Below are 23,373 nucleotides of genomic sequence, written 5' to 3'. Positions count from 1 at the left end.
AGAGGTGACCCCTGAGCTAAGTCCCAACAGGGAATGGTTTCAGATTTGAGACTTGAGTTCCCAAGCCCTCAGCACTTTCCTGAATCCTCAGTCCTTCACCTTGAACTTCACAGTTCCCTGAGGAGAGGGCCAGATCCTTGGATCCTATCTGGAAGAACCTCTGCACCTTCTGCCTTGGAAGGTGGGCTGCCAGGCTGGGCTGGAAATGATGGATTAGAGACCCTTCCAGCTCATGGTGGGAGCTGAGAGCCAGGGAAAGCATGTGTGGACAGAAAACAGATGAGAACACCTTCCTCAGACAGGCTTTCTAGATCTTTCCCTCCTTGTTCTGGAAGGCATCATGCACCCTTTGGCTTATACCTATCCCCTGGTTTTGAGGCTGCTCTTCCATATGACCATCTCTAGCCCTAATGCATTAATTCATGAAGTGTTTATGGAGCACTTACTATGCCAGGTGTGAGAGACACAGTGGAGGACCAAGTTAATGTGCTCCTTGGGGAAACAAATGACAAACAAATACACAGGTGACAAGTGTGATGAAGGAATGGGGTCTTATCTAGCTAAAGTATCCCCCCCTTATCCGCATCCCACAATCCCTCTTTCACCCTTTTCATAGCCCTCACCACTATTGTAAAGACACTTGTTTCTGACACTGCTCTGCAAGATCCCTGAGAGCAAAGACCGTGTCTGTTTTGCTGACTGTTGTCTCTGCAGTGTGTGGAATGGTGGCCGGAAGCACTCCGTAAATGTTTATTAAATTAAAAAAAAAGGAATGAGGAAGAAAGAAAAGGGAGGGTAAGAAGGAAAGTCAGAAGACTGCATCAGAGAAACAGGAGACTCTGCAAAAGTTTGTATGAAAATGTGACATTTCATGCTGAAAGACAGAAAAAGCTGGTCAGGCTGGGAGAGAGCATTCCAGGCAGAAGGAACCGCAAGTGCAAAGGTTGTCGTTTGTTGTTGCTGTGTGTTGTTGACTGGAACTGACTCATAGCTATAGCTGACCTTCCAGCAGGTTTTCAGAGGCAGTAAATTACACAGGAGGAGATTGTGTCTCTTTCTCCTGCAGCATGCTGGTGGACTTGAACTGTGAGCCTTTGGGTTGGTAATGCAATGCCTTATAACTAAGTCACCAGAGCTCCCTGACAGAGCAAAGGCTGGGAGGGAAAATACTTGGAGTACTGTATGAGGTGGATTGATTCAGTGACTGGGGTAATTGGGATGGGTGTGTCAGAGGCAATGCGATTGGCACAGGATAGAGCAGGGTTTAGGGCTGTTGTACATAGGGTCGCTATGAGTCCCAAACAACTCGACGGTACATAACAACAACAACAACAACAACTGTAAGAAAGGAAAGAAGGCCAGTGTGAGAGATAAAGTCAAAGGGGAGACCAAGGTTACAATATGAACATGAGGGACCTTTAAGACCACCATGAAGGTATGGGTGTGTTTTGCTTGTCTGTGTCCCCTGGCATTTCCCCCTGAATTTCTCTCAGGAACGTTAAATCATTACCCACTGAAGTGGACACTGGAGTGCCTTGCCCACATTCACTTGACCCACCTAGGATGTCATATGCAGGCAGCGCCCAGACTCTCCATTTGCTCCCTCAGTTTCTTGCTTGAGGGCATTTTCTAGGAAAGGATGTGTGATTCATGGTTTGGGCAGGCAAGAAGAGCTTGCACGTGTGTGTTGGCAACCTTCAACCAGTGGGGCAGAAATTAGTGAATGAATAACCCAGCCTGCTGCCCCTTCTTTGAGGGTCCATTGCCAGGTGTGTTCTTCAGTCTCCCAAAGGTCCTCATTGGGATTGAACCCAGATCGCCCTCAGTGATAACTGGCTAATGACTGTCCTCACATGTCACTGGCTTTTCTGCTCGCTTTGTCTTGCCTCCTCAGTCCTTCACAGCCCTTTCTGGGATCATCTCCTAAATAAAGTCCTTGCATCCAAGTTCTTGTTTCAAGGTCATCTTCCGAGGGAACGCAAACTAAACACTCCTTGAGCAGAACCTATTATATTTCCCTAATTATTTCTCTAAGTTCCCTATCTCAGTGATAATCCTAACTCCCATAAGCAGGAATCCACCTCGACAGTTCTCCCACATTCAAAGATAGTTGGTACAGACAAGAGGAGGTACAGATGTTCACCAGCCGCCTCCCAGTCAGTCCTGTGCTGAGCAAAGGGACTCCAGAGATGAATCAGAGTACTCCTTGTCCTTAAGGTGACCCCACAGTCACGTGTCCCCAGAGAGACAGACCTGGATGTACACAATGACCACCTAGTGTGCTCAGAACTGCAGAAGGAAATTCAGAGGCCTCTGAGCAGGGAAGTGACACTGTTAGATTTGGGTTTGAAAATGATCCCTTTGAATTAGTCAGAACCAAGAGTTGAGGTCCTTCAGAAAGAGGTGGTTTTGAGCCTATGGTTCTGGGGAGATTGTGGATGCTAAGGCCTAGGAAGGAGTGCCCCTGAATATGAAAAGGTCCAGGTTCCCATGATCAGCCTTGGCCTTGATGTGACCTGATTCAGCTGAACGAAGCCAGGGAGGGGGCAAGGCCTGGGGGACTTGCCGGCTCACTGCCCTTGAGGTAACCATTAATCCTTTCCCTGGGGGAATCCAGGTGCTGGTCCCTAGAGGAGCAGATCCTTGGAAGAATGGAGGCGCATGCAGAGGCAAACTCAGAAGTGGGGAAGCAGCAGGCCCTAATTGATAACCCTGCTGATATCCTTGTCATTGCGGCATATTTCCTACTGGTCATCGGTGTCGGCTTGTGGGTGAGAGGTCCAGGGAGGAGGGGGCTGGTGGAGGCCAGGCCTCTGAAATCAGGGGTGAGGGGGGTGTCTCCATAGTAGGAGCTGGGGCAGGAAGTCTGGATTTGTAAGAAAGAAACCCAGGGCTGTGAGACAAGTAAGAACCTCAAGGAGCCTGGCGAGCCAACATGCACTCCTTCCAAATCGAGTAGTGGAGGGGGTTTAGTGGATTGCCATCAGGGTCCGCATTCATGAAAGATGAAGTCTGTTCCTCTGTCCAAATTTATGGTCGACCAGAAGCCTATAACCAAGGTTTCCAGGACCCTCAGACCCAGACTAGACAGCCAAGTTCAAGGCGTCTTCAAGGACATGCGTGGTGGTGGGAGATCAGGGGAGTCAGGCGCTGGTTAACCTTCAGCCTAAAACAAGGGTGAGGAGTGTGCTGAGGAGACTGGTGAGACCCCAAGATGCACCCTGAACCCCAGCCTTCCGCACTCCTGTCCCACAGTCCATGTGCAGAACCAACAGAGGCACGGTGGGCGGCTACTTCCTGGCAGGACGAAGCATGGTGTGGTGGCCGGTAAGGCACAGCTGGGCTGCGGGAGAGGCGGGCGGAGGGCAGGCCCAGGGTGGCAGCCTGGCTCACCTCCCTCTGCTCACCCAGGTGGGAGCCTCCCTCTTTGCCAGCAACATTGGCAGTGGCCATTTTGTGGGCCTGGCGGGGACCGGTGCTGCGAGTGGCTTGGCTGTGGCGGGATTTGAGTGGAATGTGAGATACCACCCTTTTTAAGTAATAGCCCTGCCCAACAAGAAGTCCTATGCGGACCAGTACCTGGAGAAGCTCCAGCCAGGGGGATGTGAGACTGGAAAGGGGTTCCAATGGTGGGTTGGGAGTGAGTGTCACAAGGTCTAGTTCAGAGGGGGGGGATGCACACAATGACCACTTTCAGGGCAAGGGTAGGTCGTACCCCTGACTTGCTATGTGAGACACTTCCCACTGGGGACCTTGGTTTTTCTCCTCTCTGACGCGAGGTGAGTGGACTTAAAGGCAGTGCAGTGCTTGGTAGTGCTGTGGACTGTGAGGTTGCCTGGGTTGAATTGAAGGCCATGGCTAAGACAGCAAGCTCGGGGCTGAGGTGCACCTTGGAGGGTGGGGCGTTCTGCGCTCTGAGTTCAGGGCTTCCAGGAAGAGGCAACCTAGAAGGGTGGGGAGGGGAAGGGAGGAGCCTTTCTTTGCCTTCCAGACATTGAGGTCAGACTGAGGGGTCTGTGTTGGGGTTTCTGAGCTAAAGATAGGGGAAAAGCGGGGAGAGGACTGGTAAGGTAGCAACCGTCCAGGGAAGGTCCAGCTACGGCTCATGGAAGCCAGGAGGGCCCTTGTTAAAGGTCCAGGAAAGGGTCAAGGACCTGGCCCTTAATGTCCAGGGCTCAGGACCACAGTCCGTAGTTGTGCCCTCTGGACCCCAAGTGTGACCTTTTTAGGGGCCACTTGCCTTGAAGTTGCACGTTCACAAAGAGAAGGTCTCCTGCTCCTTCGTTCAGCTGAATCAGGTCACATCAAGAGTAAAACTGGTCATGGGGACTTACGCCTTTTCAAGTTAGGAGTTGCTTCCTAGACCTTAGCATTCACCATCTCCCCAGAGTACAAGGCTCAAAAGTACCTCTACCCGAGGGACCCCATGTGGGGGAAGCAGGGGCGCGCTGGTGACTTGCTCTCGGGCACAGATACAGCCTGAGCTGTGTGTCCGCAGGCGCTGTTCGTGGTGCTGCTGCTCGGCTGGCTCTTCGCGCCGGTGTACCTGACCGCGGGCGTCATCACGATGCCGCAGTATCTGAGAAAGCGCTTCGGCGGCCACCGTATCCGCCTCTACCTCTCGGTGCTCTCGCTCTTTCTGTACATTTTCACCAAAATCTCGGTGAGCATGCGCGACGGGCCTCCGGGGCGGGGTCCAGAGAGGTGTCTCTAGAGACGCCCAATGGTGCGCTGGTGGTCTGCAGGATAACAGAAAGTTAGCGGTTTGAATCCACCGGTCGTTCAGAGGAAGAAAAGACCTGGCGGTCTGCTTCCGTAAAGATCACAGCCCTGGAGAACCTGTGGAGCAGTTCTACTCTGTCCCACGGGATTTCTGTGCTTCAAAGCGGAAGATTGGCCTTGATGGGAGAGGTTTCTGCATAAGACTGCAAGAATGAGTCCTCGAATGATCAAAATAAACAAGCAAAAGACCAGCCACCCCCCACCCCCCAAACACATTGCTGTGGTCTTCCCAGCTCTTCCTTTCACGTGCCTTTCAAGGATTTAAATCTTAACAGGGGCAGACAGTCCCATATTCCTGTATGTCAGCTGGTGGATATGAACCAAGGGCCTTTTAACATATAATTCACTATGCCACCAGGGCGCCTCTCGGAAGGCTAGAATATTTAAAAAAATAAAAAGAGGAAATCTTCCAGAAGGTGATCACATAGGGATGTGGCATGGGCAGGAGGTGGGTCCCGACCTGCGCTCTGGCTCCTTCCCCCAAGGTGGACATGTTCTCCGGAGCGGTGTTCATACAGCAGGCTCTGGGCTGGAACATCTACGCCTCGGTCATCGCGCTCTTGGGCATTACCATGATCTACACGGTGACAGGTGACTGCTGGAGGGGCGAAGGGAAGGGGACACGGCTGGAGGCGTGGTGGGGCTGTGGGTGGGCTTTAAGGGAGTCACCAGAGGAGAGCTGGGGCAAGAGGTTCTAAAATATGGTATGTAGGGAAAGCCAAACCTCTGGAAAGCAAGTTCCACCTCTCCCTGCTTAGTTCGCATTGGAAATGTAGAGCACTGAGCCCCAGGCGAGCGTTGGAGCAAGGACGGCGGGTGGGGGAAGAAGATTCAAGATTCAGCAGCTTTTAAGAGCCTGGGAAGGGAGCTGACTTAGGCAATTTCTGGGTTCTCTTGCCAAACCCAGTGCAGGGGTGGGGGAGCTCCAGGACGGAGCCTGAGACCAGACGCCAGACGGGAGTGGGCGTGGCCTGTACCGGTGGAGGGTTGGAGGGGCTCAAGTGGGAATGGAATGAACTGAGAACTGAGCTCGTAGAGGAGTCACTTTATGACATGAGAAGAGAGTCCTGTGAAGAGCTGCAGTGGGGAGTCGTGCACATGGGCACCTGGCCCAAGAGGCATCAGTGGGACCCCACACTCAGCCTGCACTCTGATCACAAAGTGTTTTGGTGTCCGGCAGCATTAGCTCAGAGACTCGGCCACTGTTCTGATATTCTTCTGGAAGAGACAAAGGGCCTATTTAAAATGTGCACAGATAACATGCTAGGGGCAGCCTGTGAGTCCCCGCCGACTCTCCCCACTGACCCAGGCTCCCCGCAGGAGGGCTGGCGGCGCTGATGTACACCGACACCGTGCAGACCTTTGTCATTCTCGCAGGGGCCTTCGTCCTCATGGGCTATGGTACGGGGCGCGGCGGGGGGAGGAGGCCGAGTTTCTCGTGACTGAGTTCTCAACCTCGGAGCAGGGAAGTGAGGTCACTCTGGCACCTGAGTTTCCCCCTCCTCCGAGGGCCTTGTGGGCACTAGATCCCTTGATGGCCTTGCCCACACAGCCTTCCACGAAGTGGGCGGGTATTCGGGGCTCTTCGACAAATACTTGAGGGCAGTGACGTCGCTGACCGTGTCCGAGGACCCTGCTTTGGGCAACATCTCCAGCTCCTGCTATCGCCCCCGACCTGACTCCTACCACTTACTTCGGGACCCTGTGTCAGGAGACCTGCCGTGGCCCGCACTGCTGATTGGACTCACCATCGTCTCGGGCTGGTACTGGTGCAGTGACCAGGTGTGAGGGGAGGGCTTGGTCCCAGGGCCTGGTGCTCACGCTGTCAGAACTGTTTAGCTCTGCTAGGCTGCGTTGTGCCCAAGCATTTATAGGTTAGTTAATCCCAAGGTGGGATCAGGCCGGAGGGAGTCAGACCTAGGTAAGCACCTAAAACCCCAAAAACTAAACCCATTGAGGTTGAGTGGATTCCGACTGAGAGTGACCCTCTTGGGCAAAACAGAAGTGCCCCTTGGGATTTCCAAGACTGTAAATCTTTAGGTGGGCAGACTGGCACATCTCTGTCTGTTGAGGTGGCTGGTGGATTAGAAGCGTCTGTCTTTTGGTTAGCAGCTCAATACTTAGCTCACCGCACCACTAGGTATCCTAGAAGCATCTAAATCAGATCCATGGGCCAGCGACTGAGAGTGAAGCTAAACCAGAGTGGCACCAGAATAGGCAGGAAGGGTTGGGGGAGCCTGGAGGTGGGGGAGTGGCCGTGGCTGAGAGCCCTTCTTCGTAGGTCATCGTGCAGCGCTGCCTGGCTGGGAAGAACCTGACCCACATCAAGGCGGGCTGTATCCTGTGCGGCTATCTGAAGCTGATGCCCATGTTCCTCATGGTCATGCCAGGCATGATCAGCCGCATTCTTTACCCGGGTAATGTGCGCACCCTCGTGCCAGTCCAAGATTTCCGAGCTCCACTCAGTTCAGGGGCCCCATCTTCCACAGAGGGTCCAACCTTCCCTCTCATAGGTCCCCTAGTCTCTGCTTCAGACAGCTCTGGTGGATTAGTGGTAAGGACTTGTGCTGCCAACCCAAAGGTAAGTAGTTCAAATCCACCAGATGCTCCATGGGAGACTTATGGGCAATCTCCTCCCGTGTCATGGACTGCCTCTGAAAACCCCCTGGAGAGCCAGCTCTGGGTCGGTTCCCAGTATGGAACACAACGGGCCTCACCTCAGGGATCCTAGTCCTCGTGACCTGGTCCCACCTTATGCCGTGCCATGGCCACTTCGCAGATGAGGTGGCCTGTGTGGTGCCCGAGGTGTGCAAGCGCGTGTGCGGCACGGAGGTGGGCTGCTCCAACATCGCTTACCCGCGCCTAGTGGTGAAGCTCATGCCCAATGGTGAGGTCTGGCACGAGGGTCGGCCACGCCCCGGCCACGCCCACACGGGCCGGTGCGCTGCTGGGACTGCGCCGGGAGGGGGCGCCCTGGTGGACCCCGCGTGCTCTCCAGGCCTCACGGCTTCGCTCGGTCCGCAGGTCTGCGCGGACTCATGCTGGCGGTCATGCTGGCCGCACTCATGTCCTCGCTGGCCTCGATCTTCAACAGCAGCAGCACGCTTTTCACCATGGACATCTACAACCGCCTGCGGCCCCGCGCCAGCGACCGGGAGCTGCTGCTAGTGGGACGGTGTGGCCTGGGTTCCCTCTCCTGCTGGTCCACGCGCCGTTCCCGGGCAGGGGCACCCGCGGGGAGGTGGCCGTGTGGGTGACATCTTCTGGGGGCTGTCCCCCCAACAGGCTCTGGGTGGTGTTCATCGTGGCCGTGTCAGTGGCCTGGCTGCCCGTGGTACAGGCAGCGCAGGGCGGCCAGCTCTTCGACTACATCCAGGCTGTGTCCAGCTACCTGGCGCCGCCCGTGTCCGCAATCTTCGTGCTGGCGCTCTTCGTGCCTCGCGTCAACGAGAAGGTCAGTGGGCACGTGCATGGGGTCCATGGGTCAGAGCCAGGGCGTTCAGCAGGCTGACTCTCCCCGCCCCCTCCCCACGCAGGGCGCCTTCTGGGGACTGATTGGGGGCCTGCTGATGGGCCTGGCCCGACTCATTCCCGAGTTTTCCTTCGGCTCGGGCAGCTGCGTGAGGCCTTCGCGGTGCCCGGCACTCATCTGCGGGGTGCACTACCTCTACTTCGCCATTGTCCTCTTCTGCTGCTCAGGCCTGCTCACCCTGGTGGTCTCCGTGTGCACGGAGCCCATCCCACGCAAGCACGTAAGCCCGGGTTGGACTTGAAAGGCAGGGTCCTGCGGTCCCCTCTCCTCCCCGAGTCCATAGCCTCCCGGAAAGCTCTGTGGATGCGGACCTGCGTAGTCTATCCTGGAGGTTGGTTGGGAGTCCAAGGCGAAGTCTTATTTTTCAAAGCCAGCACAATATTTTATATAAAATGCCATTTATTTAAGGTGCTTTTGGGAAATGACTGTTGGTAGAGGAGTTTCATAATCTGTGGATTGAAAGTACCCCAAAGCCAATCTTCTACATGACCACTGGGACTCAATACACAGGATGCCCTCTTGGAACCCACAGAAGGATTTAGTCTCGTGTAGGGCTGACTGGGAGGCAAGACGGAGAGAGGGAGAAAGATGAGGAGGAGTCCACAGGAAAAGGGGGGGGCAGGCAGAGAGAGGAGACTGAGCAAATATCCACAAGAAGGAAGATTTGTCATTGAGACTGGACACTAGCCTAAGGTGATACAATCTGAGTGTAGACAGGGGACTAAGAGTGATGAAAGAAGGGAGCCCAGCATCTTCAAGTACCTCATTGAGGAGCTGGGGCTTAGCCTGAGGACAAATGGCAATTGGCAGAGGAGGTTAGAAGAGCAGTGACAGGACTGTTTGGACAACAGACCAGGGCCTAGGGTTGGGGGACAGAGCTCCCACCTGGCCCCTGCTCCTACCCTCCCCAGCTCCACCGCCTGGTTTTCAGTCTCCGGCACAGCAAAGAGCCTCGAGAGGACCTGGACGCAGATGAACAGCTGGAAGAGCCAACCTCGCCGCCCGTGCAGAATGGGCGCCCGGAGCACGCGGTGGAGATGGAGGGTAAGGTGCAGCGCTGGGAGAGGGGGCAGACTCTCCCGGGCCGCCTCCTGCCCACTAACTGCGGGGTCTCCATTTCTCCCAGAGCCCTCGCCCCCGACACCAGGGCTATTCCGCCAATGCCTGCTTTGGTTCTGTGGCATGAGCAAGAGTGGGGCGGGCTCCTCACCCGCCAGTCAGGAGGAGGCCGCTGAGGCAGCCAGGCAGATGGAGGACATCAGTGAGGACCCCCGCTGGTCCCGTGTGGTCAACCTCAATGCCCTGCTCATGATGGCTGTGGCCTCATTCCTCTGGGGCTTTTACGCCTGAGGCAACTCTGGGGACACAGTGAGCCACCACCAGGTCAGGGCTCTGTTTCCCAAGGAGTGCGGTGAAAAGGGTGGGGAAATGGGCAGGATAGAGGGAGTAATGGAGATGAGAACTACAGAGAGGATATTGGGGGAAATGCGATTACACTGTTGGCATTGGAATTAATGTTATGAAACAAGATATATGAATGACTGAATGAAAAACCACTGTGCTTTGTAAACTTTCACTAAAAGTACAATTTTTTAAAAAAAAATTTAAAAAGGAAGAGGTGGGAGCAGAAGTTGGGATGGGCCCATGGTCTCAACCTTGTTTCTGCCTGGGACCCGGTCCATCTGTCTGGCTGTAACTTCCCACAGGACCTTGGCCAATCTGCCATGGCAGTTGTCCGGGACAAAAATAAAGCCTCCTTTCACACATTCTGGCCAAAGCATCCTTGCTCCTGGCTCCGTGTCCTGGGCCCCGGGCCCCATCCTGGGATGCTGCTCACAACATTTTCTTTTCTAGAGACACGAGCCACGTGGCTCTCCACTCGTCCACCTCTAACTGGTGCTTCTCAGTCTTCCAGCCAGCATCGTGCAGTCCTGGGGAGAGGTCAGGGGTGGGTGCTGCTGGACCACAGCGGAGGAGGCTCCGGGGAGGGGGGTAAGGAGAGGTGCAGGCCTCGCACAGCCACTCCGTGCATTCTGGGGATCCCTTTGCCTCTGCTTAGTGACCTTTAGCAAGCTCTTTACCCTCTCTGGGCTTAAAAAAATGAGCATCTGTAAGTGTCTGATGAGATAACATGGCTATGGGCTGGCATTGAGAAGGTGCTAAATAAAATATTATCATCAATAAATAGTAGTCTCCCCTCTCCTGAATTCCCCAGTGACAACCAGGATTGCAACACTGATGCAGCCTGAGAAACTACCCTAACTCTATCTCCCCAGGCTACAGACACAGAAACTGAGGCCACAGAAATAACCAAAGTCTTTCATCTCCCAGGTGGTGGGTGAAGCGGGGATGTTACCTTTTAAGAACTTTGGGAATAGCTTGTCCAACACTTGGTGGGTCTCCATGACGATGGCCCAGCTAGCTTTCTCAGGGTCTGGTGTGGGAGAGGAGCAGAAATAGAAGCTCTCTGATTCTCAAGTGGGAGAGAGCACCCCACCACCTCCAGGCATCAGCAGTTCACACTGGCTCCTACCTGCCCTCAGCTGGTTCCTCAGTCCCTCCAGCTCTCTAGGGAGATGTCTAGCTCCCTTCAGGGCTCCAAGCACCAGCCCGTGTGTGGCAGCCCTTAGAATGGTCTCAGGGCCTGCCGCCTGGCTCAGAACTACCTGGACCTGGTCTGGAGAAAGCCAGGGACAAACATAAGGCAAGAGAGAGTCATTTCTCCAAGCATCCTCGTCCCGTCACTGAGCTTCCCTTTGATTGCCCCTGGAGGCCTCATCCTGACATGGACAGTCATCTGCTATCCCCACAATGGTCTGCCCAACAGAGATTTTCAAACAAAACTTCACAGCAGCTCACTGGGGTGCGTTCAATTTTGCATTGCTTGACTGGTTATTGAGAACAAGCATCTTTAAATACGTGGCCACTTCTGTGCTTCCTGTCATTAGCCAGGCCCTCTCTTCTAGGGCTGTGAATGGTTAGTTTTCTATATGGCAGACCCTTAGAATAGCCTAAAAAATGAGAAAATGGTATTTGCTAGAGCAGATAGAAAACTCATAGGACTTGTCACTAAGAGGTGACTCAAGATACTAGAAAAGTCGTTTCCCAGAGAAGACCGCAGATCCTAATCCCAACTGAATGTGTTGTTATGATACACAAAGTATTCTCATACAATCACCTTATTTGATCCTCATAAAAACACAACTAATGAGGCAGGTGCTGTTGGGTCCATTGTAAAGAAAGGCAAAGTGAATTTCACTCGGGCATGCAGCCAGTAAAGAAGCTATCATATGAATGGATCAAAGAGTCTGTCCCAACTCCCTCTAGGACACCAGGCAGCCTCTAAACGGTGGTGTGCTTGTCCAGGGCTTGGGGTGCTAGGGCTGGAGGCGAAGCCTGAGGCCAAGAAACTACTGAACACTCACTTCGTGATTGGTTCCAACAAAGGAGGTAGGGTTCATGGTGCCCCTCAGTCAGGTGCTGCAGCTCAGAGACACTGGGGAAGAGGAGTGGACAGTGGAGGAGGGAAGAAGCCAAGACAGAGGTGACCATCCGATCAACCAAAGAACTCAACCAGGACTATTTCACCCATCCTTCACTTGTCATCAACGTCCCCCACAGCCATCCTTCCTCTTTCTACAGCCAGTCATCCATTCTTACCACCCAACACCCCCCACCAGTCTTCCTTTCACCCCAAACTCATCACATAGCTACTGTCTCCCACTCCCCATTATCCTCAAGCATCCCTGCTGCTCCCCATGTCTGTTCAATAGAAAGAACTGAAAACAGAGAAGTAGGGTCTGGTCAAGGGAGGCCAGTGTGTATCACGAATAAGGAGCGTATGGAAGGAATGAGAGTGGCGGCGGGGATGTGTGTGGAGGGGGGGGGGCACTGGATCACTCACCTGGAAATCAAGCGGTGCAGGGGGACCCCCAGGGACAGAGACACAGGCGGCCAGGAACCTGAGGGAAGCTGTGGTCAGGATGCCCGCGGAGGGGAGCAGAAGGGGAGACACAGACTCCAGACCATAGGGTTGGGTCACCTGTCCACAGCGGCTCCATCTGATTGGCTGAAGTGGGGTCGAGCACCTCCCCCTTCTGAAGGAAGTGCTGCAGGACCAGCCAGAGGCGGCCTTCGTTCAAGGTCTCCATGACCAGGGCTCGAACAGCCCGGTGGTTGGCGTAGATGTGGAGGGTTGTGAAGAGAAAGAAGCAACCAAGGCTGAAGCTGGGGAGAAAGGGTGAGGTGGTCAGCAGGTTGAAGGCCCAACTGCGCATCTCCTTCCCGCCCTGACCCCGCCTCACCTGGGCCAGCCGGACACCAGGGGAAGCAACAGGAGGCTGACCAGGAGCCCTGCCAGGTTCACCAGCGTCTCCTGGGAAAAGGGAGAGGAGGCAGGGGCTGGGTGCGGCTCCCCCAGAGCAGGGGGAACGGCCTCGCGTGCTTTGCCGCATTCTTCCCTGTTCCAGAACCTCCCAGGGTCCCAACTCTGATGTGGGGACCTAGTCAATTTTTAACATTTTTTTGATGAGTAAGCTGTCATTTAAAAGACGCCAGCTGTTTTTCTGCCTCGGTTGATGAAATGCCCTTGGAACACGCTTTTGTTTGGCAGGAGTCATCTGAGCCTTCCCGAACTCTGGCAAATAAAAGTCCACAGTGTGTGTGCGTGTGGCACCTCCTTCTATGTGGTAGTTTAAAAGAAGAAGGCCAACACCCCCTACGCCCCTTTGTATGGGATAGTCGAGAAGAGGCTGACACATTTGTGAATGTGGTCTAGGGACCACCCAGGACAAACACAAACAACACTCCAGTCTTTTCTCTCGAAATTCAGTATTAGAACCATTTGATGTGTGAGATGGCTGAGCCGAAGGTCCCCCGGGGAAAAGACCCCGGGCCACAGGCTGACTCATCATGAGGGGTGCCCCAGACTGCTAGAGTCCCGGGGACACTTGGTCAGAGCACAGAGGAACCTTGAAGCTCAACAGTGTTCCAGGCCCAGCTCTCTTGGCAAGGAGGTGGGGTGTGGGGATGAGGGCTGGAAGTGACAGGACACTGGGACCAGGACCTTGGGGGGCTCTAGAGTGCAGGGACTTCCTCTCTCCACAGGAACAGTCACCACCAGCAGCCACACCAACTGACTATGGAAACAATTGCAGCAGAAAGCAGGGACCAGCTGTGGGGTCGAGTTAACTACTGAGTTAACGTGCTAACTACCCTGGTGATGTGTTACTGCCTCTGTGGACAGAGGAACTCTGGGGGTCTTGGGCCATACAGCTGGGGAGAAACTGAGGGAGAGTGAGTGCCAGAGAGCAGGCACGAAGCTGGGGATCCTAAGAGGCAGGGTCCGTATTTCCATCTCTAACAATCCATCCCAGAAAGCCGTGGCACGTGAGCCTCCGTGCTCTACCGGTGAACTACATCTCCAGGCCCCAGGAAATCAAAAAACGTATCATGATGGGAAAGTCTGCTGTTAGGGACCTCTCTAAAGTACTCAAGAGCAACGGTGTCTCTATGGAGACTACAAGCCATAGTCTTTGCAATCACTTGTTATACATCAGAGAGCTGGACAATGACTAGGGAGGACAGAAGGAGAATTGATGCCTTTGAGCTGTGATGCTGGAGAAGAGTATTGAATGTACCATGGACTGCCAAGAAAACAAACAGATTCATCCTGGAAAGGGTTAAACCAGGCTACTCCTTGGAGGCAAGGATTCTGGGGCTTCATCTGACATACTTTGGACATGTTGTAAGGAGAGACAGGTCCTTGGAGAGGGACATCATGCTGGGTAGAGTAGAGGGACAGCGCAGGAGGGGAAGACCCTCTATGAGGTGGATTGAACAGTGACTGGGGTAATCGGGATGGGTGTGTAGTGATTGGCACAGGATAGAGCAGGGTTTAAGGCTGTTGTATATGGGGTCACTGTAAGTCGCAAACGTCTCGACGGCACATAACAACAACAACAACAACAATCCACGGATTTGGAGCAGGAAGACACTGCAAGGAAGAGCTAATCCAGTCATGCCCAGAGAGAAAGGCCTTGCCCAAGCTCACCCAGAAGAGACTGGACCTGTCTGTGCCTTGCTTAGGGAGCTCTAGTGCCCTAGTGGTGAGAAGTTACACTGCAATCCCGAAGGACCACAGTTCGAGGCCAATAACTGCTCCATGGGAGAAGGATGGGCAACCTCCAATCATGTGATTTACTGGCTCTGAAAACCAGCTGGAGGGTCAGCTATGAGTCGGTTCTGACTTAGTGGCACAGAACAATTGCATGACTTACTTAGGATCCCTGGTGGTACAGTGGTTAAACTGGTTCGTAGTTTGAAGCCATCTCGGTGAGAGTAAGAATTTACAGCCTCAGAGCCCCCAGGTGGGAACTGCACTCTGTCCTTATAAGGACACAAAATCCACCTGATACCAGTAGGTTCTGGTTCATGCCCTGTAATGCTGACAGCGAGTTCTTACTGCACAAACCGTTTTAAAGATTAAATAAGTTCACGCAGATTAAACACTTGGCACACAGCTAATGCTTAAAAAATACAGTTAGCTGCCATCTGAGTGAGCCTTCTACTAACAGCGACTTTATGTATAACAAAAAGAAACACTGCCGAGTTCCAAGTCATCCCTACAACACATTACAGATCCAACCACTGTGACATACAGAGCTTCCAGTGGCGGACTTTTGGAAGTGGTTTGCCAGACCTTTCTTCCGACCCATCATAACTGGGAAGCTCAGCTGAAACTTCCTCAGCATCACAGCAATGCACAAGCTTCCATGTCAAATGGAATCCATGCCTTCTTCATACAAGGTGAAAAAAACCCACAACAATCCACCAAAGCCCTTACTAATAAATATTGGCTTGTGTTAATATTATTAATAGACATTAATGTTTTCCTTTTTTTTGTTTTGTTTGTTCATATTCATTTATAAGCTGGGGGGGAAAAAACCAAACTTGGGTCAGAGAGTTCTAAATCACTTCAGTGTCCAGGTAAATCAGCACATTATCTCCAGAACTTCCCTGCACCTCACTTATTTGTTAAACAGGGGTGTTTACATTAGCTATCTCAAAGCTTTAGTGTTCAGAGTTAAATTATATGATGCACGTAAGCACTTAGTACAGAGATTTGGGAGTGAGGTTCCAATATATGGAAGACTCAGTTTTAGCCTAGAGAAGGTGAAGGTCGAGATGCACCTGGATAAGCAGCTAGCAGGGTCCTCACACCTGACCGTGTGTCTGGGAATCAGAGCTGAGAACAGCCATCTCCCTCCTGCACGCTCCCCACCCCCATGCCCAGGGGTGCCCCCGTGTCTTCACGCTCCCACACCGTGGCTGGGCCCCTCTCCTCAGGTTGTTCCCCTCAGTCTCTGCTGCTCACCTGACTGCCATCCTTGGCTGACACGTCGGCCATGTTGTTTCTCCGGGCCTGGTGCATGGTCAAGGCTGCCCGGGTGGCGCCACCAGCCACACCCACAATGCACTGGGGGGAAGAGGAAAGAGTGAAGGGCAGAGGGGGGCCATGTGATGTGGTAACAGTGCTACTAGGGTTCTTACCGGACAAGACATAACAACAAAAGAGATTGAGGTTCTAAGGGTGAAGGTTAGTGGCAGAACCTGGAGAAAATCAGTCACAGTCCCCAGCCCACAAGAGAAAAAGTGCTGATTCTCTCTGGGGTAGCCTCATTCTCTCTAGGGCAGCCCCAGTCTTTCAAGGGTGACCCCAGTCTCTCTAGGGTGGCCCCCTTCTCTCTAGGGTGACCCCGTCTCTGTAGAGTGACCCCATTCTCTCGAGGGTGGCCCCATCCTCTCTAGGGTGAGCCCCTTCTCTCTAGAGTGGCCCACTTCTCTGTAGGATGACCCCAGTCTCTCTAGGGTGCCTCCATTCTCTATAGGGTGTTCCCCTTCTCTCTAGGGTGTTCCCCTTCTCTCTAGGGTGTTCCCCTTCTCTGTAGGGTGGTCCCTTCTCTCTAGGGTGGCCCTGTTCTCTCTAGGGTGGCCCTGTTCTCTCTAGGGTGGCCCTGTTCTCTCTAGGGTGGTCCCCTTCTCTGTAGGATGACCCCCTTCTCTCTAGGGTGGTCCCCTTCTCTGTAGGGTGGCCCTGTTCTCTCTAGGGTGATCCCCTTCTCTCTAGGGTGGTCCCATCCTTAGGATAAGTATGCACGTGCCACTCGATGCCTGGGCCAGAGAGGCTAGATGTTACCACGGAGAACTGTGTTGCCCCAAATGCCTGCCATGTCCCGGGGAGACACTCCTTTAAAGGGATTTTAAATAGATGAGTCTTGTGTGTCTGCGAAACACTCTTTCACTCTACGCCAGGCCCCTAATCCTGTGGTGGAGACAGGGGAACTCTTCAATGAACTTCACCGGGCTTCCTCATGAGTTGTCGCACCAAGTAGCGACTTGGCACAGAGAGAAGCTCATGCTCACGCTGTCTGTCCTTCCACCCTCCCAGTCCCTGTCCACTCCTCACACCCAGCACTCTCCTTCCTGTTTGAGATCTCTGGCCCGACTGTCCTTTCTGCCCAGAACACCTTCCCTGCACGTCACTGTGCAGGACCCAGATGAAACCTGACTCTTCCAGGTGAGGCCTTCCGGCATCCCCTGATCAGGCTGGATACCCTGCCGGAACCTCTCAGGTCCCTACGCCTCTCATCTGGGCAGAATATCCCAGTTACAATTCTGCAATGTTTGTGCAGTTACATGTGGCTTCTGTGCAAAGTCCAAGCGCTGTGCCAAGCACGCATTAGACACTCAGCACGTATTGTACTGAAAGAATGAAAAGTTCTTGTCAAGATGCTGACCTTGAACCACTTGCTAGTCCTGTGGCTGCAGTGTTGTGGACTGACTGACAGACACACAGAATGACTCAGGCGTTCATTGTCAGCTGTCTGTCTGAAGGAGGATTGGAAAGCATGGCTGATGTGGGGTCCAAGTAGAAACATGTAGCCCTCTCACCCTTCTAGAAGTGCCTGGAGAGAAGGGCCCAGGTGAGCTGCCCCCCCCCAAACATGACCAAGAAAGGCAGGCACCCTGGGCACAGGGGCACCCCCGGAGGTGAGTACCTTGGCCAGGTTGCTGATGCAGACGGTCATAGTGAAGCAGATGGGGAAAGCGGGGGCCATAATCTCCAGGAACATGGCCATATCATTGAGGACGTCGGCAAAGAGCCTGGGGGGAGGGGTCAGAGGTTAGCGGTCAGAGGGGAGACACCGTCATACAGAGCGCTCCCTCCTCTCCACCCCTCCTTACCTCCACTGCTTGGCATTACAGTCCAGTTTGCTCCTGTTGGGGAGGAAAGGATGCTGTGATTAAGGGTTCAGGAGAAAACATCCTGTAGGCAGGCGGGGTGGCGGGAGAGGGATGGGGGTAGTGGTATCTCAGGCCATGGGAAAGTCTAGGGGCTCTGGGAAACCCACACCCCCAGCTAGACATCTATCCCCACAACTTATCCCTGCTGCCTGAGATGCCACCATACCTGGGAACATCACCTAGCATTCCTCCTAACTGAGCCACGACTCATCAGGGAAACCCTGCCTGCCTGGGGCTCTTCCCTACTACCCTCTGGCCCTGGCTGGCTATACCCGTGCTCCTCTGCCATCTCTCTTTCTCTTCCCTCCTGATGCCCCAAGGATGCCCAACAGGAAGTTCATATATTTTTGTAGTAATGAAATTTAGTGTAGCCTCTCATCTTACAGATAACTAGCTCAGAGTACGAAAGACTTTCCTTTGGATGTCCTCGAGAGTTGGGGGGGAAATCAAGAGAAAGAACCCAGGCCAGTGGATTGGTGTCCCTTCCATACCAGACACAGCAACACAACACCCCGGCCGGTGTAAAAACACCTGGGGACCACTTCCTCAAGACCCCAGGAGCAGAGGTTGTAGCTCTCAGCCCAACTCAGGAGGTGCAGGACTAGCCCTAATCCTTCATCTGAAATCTCCTGGAGGCGGAGGGAGCATTTCTGGGTGGCGGACAGGACACACACTCAGGAGCCGAAGCAGCACTAGAACCCGGGAGTGAGATACACAGGCCGGGCCTGGGACTCTGCTAATCCAGCCCGAGACCATGGAAAGGGCACAGGCTCCAGGGTCAACCTCCATCTCACTATTTATAAGCCATATGATCTTGGGCACGTAACTTCTGTCTTCTCTAAAATGAACACACTCAATCTTATCTGAAAAGGCTATTGGGAGAATTAGAGACAATGTAAAAATTAAGAGAATTAAGACAGCTCCTGGGGCACAGAGTTAGAGCTCACTGTTAAGACCAGTTGTCTGCTAAGCACTTACTTTGTGCCACATGAAATGCTGAGCACTTGACATGGTCTGGCTCACTGAGTCCTTACCACCACCAGCTGTGGCAGATACTATTGTCACCACTCCCAGACTAAGTCACTGGCACTGCCCAGTGCTGCTTTGGGGAGGAAGCAGGCAGCACATGATCCAGACAGCCAGTGATGCTGATCCCTAGAGCCGTGTGGGTCAGGGACCTGTGTCTGCTGGAGTACTGAGTCGGAACCTGACCCTCCAGTGGGTTTTCACAGGCAGTCATCACATGAGAAGACACTGCCCACCTTTCTCTTGTGGAGCAGCAGGTGGATTTGAACCAGGTGCTTCTGTGTTGAAAGCACAATTCCTTACCACTAAGCCACCAGAGGTCAGACGTAAACTATGTCTAATATGTACGTACGCACTAAAACTCTTTATGAAAATAGACATGGGTGTGTGGGGGCGGGGTGTGTGTGTGTGAGCACGTGTGCATTTAGAGGAGCAGCCAGAAGCCAGTCAACTGGGAAGACAAACTCACCCCTTCCACCAGGCAAAGACAATGCGGCCCAGCATGCCCGTTGAATCTAGGGGAGAGGAGACACTCATAAGGAACAAGGAAGAGCCTTGGGGGCTGTGGAACCTGACAGGCCCCGGGACTGAGTCACCTAATTCACAGGGGACAAGTTACGGACAGACAGACTTAGACTATGCATCAGACGAACCCATGCCCAGCAGTGCCCTGTTATGTACCCAAGAAAACCACGTGCCGTGTGCACTGAGAGACATAAACAAGAATATCTTCTCCAGCACTGCTCATCACAGCAAAGCAAATACAAACAAACTGGGAATGATGCAAAATGACCACCAACGGGAAAAGGCAGAAGTAAATTCTGGGATATACATTCAATGACATATTAGGGTGGTGAGAAGCCAATGAGCTACTACTATCTATTTCAGATAAATTCATAGTAGCATGAAAACCTGGCATAGAAAAGTCATGAAGACAACATACATGACAAGAAACAGAGTAAAGCTCTGTTGTTGTTGTGTGCCATCAAGTGTGACCTGACCCTCCAGCAGGTTTTCAGAGGCAGTTAATCACACAGGAGACCACACGGAGCAGCTGGTAGTGGATTTGAACCATGTAGCTTTGGAATTTCAGCGCAGCTTTTTACCACTTGGCCTCCAGACGCCCCAGTAAAGCTCTAGAACACCTAACATTAAATAACGCACTGCCTAGGCATATACACATTATGCACATGTGCTGTCGCTGTTGTTGTTAGGTGCCACTGAGCTGGCTATGTCTCAGAGCGACCTTACCAACAGATATGCTATGCCATCCGCGAGATCTCTGTCATGCTCAAGTCACAGTTATCATGTCAATCCATCTTCTCTTTCTTTGACCCTCCACCTTTCTCAGAATGATGTCTCTTCCCAAGGATTGATCCCTCCTGACACATAACCAAATCATGTGAGATGACATTTCACTACACTTGCCTCTAAAGAGTACCCTGGTTGCACTTGTTCATATATATAAGAAAATATATAAGAAAAAAAAATTTAAAAAAATGTGTGTATGTGTGTATATAGATAGGTAATTTTTATTTTATATATATTTTTTTTTAAGTAGAAGACCCTAAGTGAAAAGTGTAAGTTACTGTTAAGATCCAGCTCTCAGATTGGACAGTGGGTCCACAGATTATTAGAATATAATTAAATTTTGAAAAAGGCTGTAAGCTGCAAGTTAGCGACAGAACTAGCAGGTAAAAGGCAGAGAAGTTTCTGGAATTGTGGGATCTTTCTTTGTACACAAATGTTAACTGTTATTTACTCTGTGTCAGCTACACATAAGCAGGGACATGCTGTAGTGAACCAGAGTCACAGTGCTAGGCTCAAAGTCTCATGTTAGAGCAGACTGTGATCAGAATGAGATCGATTTAGACCAAGAATGAGGAAACTAGACTCCATGGGCCTCCACTCCATTTTTGTAAGGTTATATTGGAACACAAGTGTGCTTGGTGGGTTTTGTGACATAATAGAACTGAACTTTGTGAAAGAGACTGTACGGCTTACAATGTTTACCATCTGGCCCTGGAGAGAAAAACTTTGCCAGTTCCTGATTTAAACTATCCTTTATGCTGGGAGTAAAACCCACTAAGTCTAGCAGGGGGAGAACAAAGGAATGTTTTAGAACCAGCCAACTGGGAGGCACTTGTGGTGGGCAAACCCACTACTCTTGAGCAGGTTCTGGCACCTTGTGGCTCTTCAGCAGGTTTCTGAGGCTGTAAATCTTCATGAGATTTTAAATCAAATGCAAATCTTAGAGAAAACCGTCCCTCAATTTTCTATGGAGAACATGATGGATTCAAGTCACTAACCTTTTGTTATTAGCTCAATGTGTAACACAATAAGTCACAGAGTATCTTCACATGCTGGACCAAGAGCTCCAATCTGAGCACGAGGGTTTAGAGCCTTCAAGCGGATGGTGTGAGAAACCAGACTTCAGGAAGGATGGTCAGCAGCCCATAACCTCCAAAAGTAACAAAGGCCAGCCTTCCTTTTCTCCACTGGTTATCTCAGAGCTGAGGTGAGGATTTAGTGAGCCAATAAATAGAAAGACTGGCACATAATAAGGACCGTTTCTGTGAACTTTTATTACAATAAGCTACATGAACCATCAGAGGAAGGACAGCTTTCTAGAGGTGGCTCAGACGTAGCCAGTTTGCTCACACCTTTAAAGGGTGAAAATGTGAGCAAGTTTTCGGATTCTTCAAAAGCTCTACGGGAGCTCATGAAAGATATGGCTGAGCTGAAGCTAGGACAATGGTCCTCTCTTGGGTCTGATTTAAATACCCACTAGGAAGAGCAGTACAAGAGAAAGGGCAGGGAGAGAGCGTGGCTTTCCCGCTGTGGACTCATGGCATTCGGCAGTTTCTCTTTTCTGTTTCACTCTCTAGAAGGTACAAGCATGGTACCAAATGCTTTCATTTATTCACATATACAAGAATAACAAATATATATTTATGTATATATAATATTTACATCTATTTCCACTCCCTTTTAGTGGTTTTGAAAAAGCTGCAAGCCCTCCCACAGATAATTATAATCAATATTTAAAACATCCTCTAGTACCAGAGCTCTTACGGCCTAGTGGATAAAGAATTGTGTTGCCAACCCAAAGACAGGCAGCTCAAATCCTCCAGGAGCTCTTAGGCAGAAAGATGCACCATCTCGTCTTCTGCAATTTACAGCCTCCGAAAACCAGATGGAGGATCAGCTATGAGTTACTTCTGACGAGACGGCAATGGGTTGAATTGTTGGGTATGGAAGAAACGCTACAATGCCTTTCATTCGGAACTTCCTCTCTTCAACTCAGGACTATTTACTCTGGGCACTTTCTTTGAAATTAAGCAATTTCCCTTATTCCAGTGAGAAAGTAGTTTTATTCAATAACTACACTCTAAGGACATGTTGTCAGGAGGGGCCGTCCTTGCAAAGAGACATTATGCTAGGAAATGCAGAATGTCAGAGAAAGAGAAGACGACCTCAATAAGACGGAAGGACACAGTGATTGTGATAGTAGGCTTATGCATGACAGAGAGAGGACGGCACAGGAAAATGGACCAGGCCTTTTTGTTGTTCATGGGGTTGCTATGCGTTGTAGTCAACTCAACAGCACCTAATAACTATGCCACCATGCTCAGAAAGAGGTAATAAGATGCAATAAGATGAGTGACACTCTAAGATGACTGCAGCAATGGGCATGATGTGGACCATGAGAATAGTGCAGGATAGGACAAGGTTCTGACCTGTTGTTCATAAGGTTGCTTCAAAGTCAACTCGAAGGCATACAATGACTACTGTGATACGGATTTTTGATTAATTAGATTCTCTGAGGAGTCTGTATGAGGTGTGGTTCCTAGGGTGTGGGATGACGGTATCCCAATTGTGGGTGACAGGCACCATTCTAAGCAATGGGGAAGTTTTGACTCCTGTCTTTTTTTTTTTTTTTAACCTTAACAGGTCCATTCATATCACAGATCAGAGCTCAGAACGCTGTTTAAGGGGGAAAGGAAGAGTTGGCCTTTGCAACGATGAGGTGAGAGGAAAGGGGGAGCCGTAGCCAGAAGAAGGTGGGAGGAGGTGACAGGTGAAGCTCCAGCTGCCCATCTCACCTTTCACCAGCCAGGTAGCCGTGGCAGCCGAAACAGAAGCTTTTGCGTTCCCCACCCCTATGCCCTGCAAGACCGCCTGGGTGGCCAGGGAGCCCGAGAGACTGGAAGCAAAGGCCTGAAGAAGAGAGAGAAGTAGGGTGAGGAGCGTGGGCAGAGCGTGGAGGTCTAAGCTCTTACAGGGTCATCTTCTGAGTGTGTGACTCGGCCGGTGGTAAAGAATCCCCCTGCACGCTAGTCTCCCTTCTGCAAACGAGGGTGCTCAGGGCGGTGACCTTCCCCCCCAGCGGCCCCGCCGCGGGCCTCGGCCGGCTGGGCTGACCTGCACGGAGTCCCACCACTGGTAGGGCAGGTAGTCCTGGCTGACGCTGTCAGGAAAGCCCTGCGGCAGGAACACAGACACGAGACCGGAGAGAGGCGACGAGGCAGCGCCCCCTCGGTTCCCGGGGGAACCCCACCAGCGCCGCCCCTCGGCCTCCCACTGCAGGCGCCCATCGGCGGCGGCGCGACAGCCCCGGGCCGCTCCGGAGCCAAACTGCTCCGAGCACAGGGCCGCCTGGAGCCCCGAATCTTCAGCCATCCCTGATCTCCACGTCCCAGCCAGACACTAGAAGAAACGTGGCC

General features: G+C 52.3%; 2 protein-coding genes across 2 annotated transcripts; one reads left to right on the top strand and one right to left on the bottom strand.

Moving 5' to 3' along the window:
* The first annotated feature begins 2,638 nt into the window (after positions 1 to 2,638).
* On the top strand, positions 2,639 to 9,695 carry LOC102843471 (sodium/nucleoside cotransporter-like). Its single transcript, XM_006896491.1, has 14 exons — positions 2,639 to 2,771; positions 3,256 to 3,327; positions 3,412 to 3,516; positions 4,499 to 4,663; positions 5,268 to 5,373; positions 6,103 to 6,183; positions 6,335 to 6,564; positions 7,064 to 7,199; positions 7,562 to 7,669; positions 7,807 to 7,957; positions 8,068 to 8,236; positions 8,319 to 8,534; positions 9,226 to 9,358; positions 9,441 to 9,695. The coding sequence occupies exons 1-14, from the start codon at positions 2,652 to 2,654 to the stop codon at positions 9,662 to 9,664; spliced, it is 2,016 nt and encodes a 671-aa protein (XP_006896553.1). The 5' UTR covers positions 2,639 to 2,651; the 3' UTR covers positions 9,665 to 9,695.
* A 452-nt stretch (positions 9,696 to 10,147) lies between these two features.
* Positions 10,148 to 23,329, bottom strand: LOC102843871 (chromosome unknown open reading frame, human C16orf58). The gene is made up of 13 exons (XM_006896492.1): positions 23,072 to 23,329; positions 22,753 to 22,867; positions 19,116 to 19,161; positions 17,561 to 17,593; positions 17,374 to 17,479; positions 15,690 to 15,791; positions 12,619 to 12,689; positions 12,357 to 12,541; positions 12,219 to 12,276; positions 11,740 to 11,810; positions 10,848 to 10,991; positions 10,671 to 10,748; positions 10,148 to 10,245 (listed from the first exon to the last, which is right to left on the bottom strand). The coding sequence occupies exons 1-13, from the start codon at positions 23,327 to 23,329 to the stop codon at positions 10,148 to 10,150; spliced, it is 1,365 nt and encodes a 454-aa protein (XP_006896554.1).
* Between the last annotated feature and the right edge of the window lie 44 nt (positions 23,330 to 23,373).

The sequence above is a fragment of the Elephantulus edwardii genome, unplaced genomic scaffold (assembly GCF_000299155.1).
Source record: "Elephantulus edwardii isolate Elephantulus edwardi_28Jun2011 unplaced genomic scaffold, EleEdw1.0 scaffold00186, whole genome shotgun sequence".
NCBI classification, from domain to species: Eukaryota; Metazoa; Chordata; class Mammalia; order Macroscelidea; family Macroscelididae; genus Elephantulus; species Elephantulus edwardii.
Note: the sequence above shows the minus strand (reverse complement) of the source record. Positions and strands in the feature narration are given on the sequence as shown.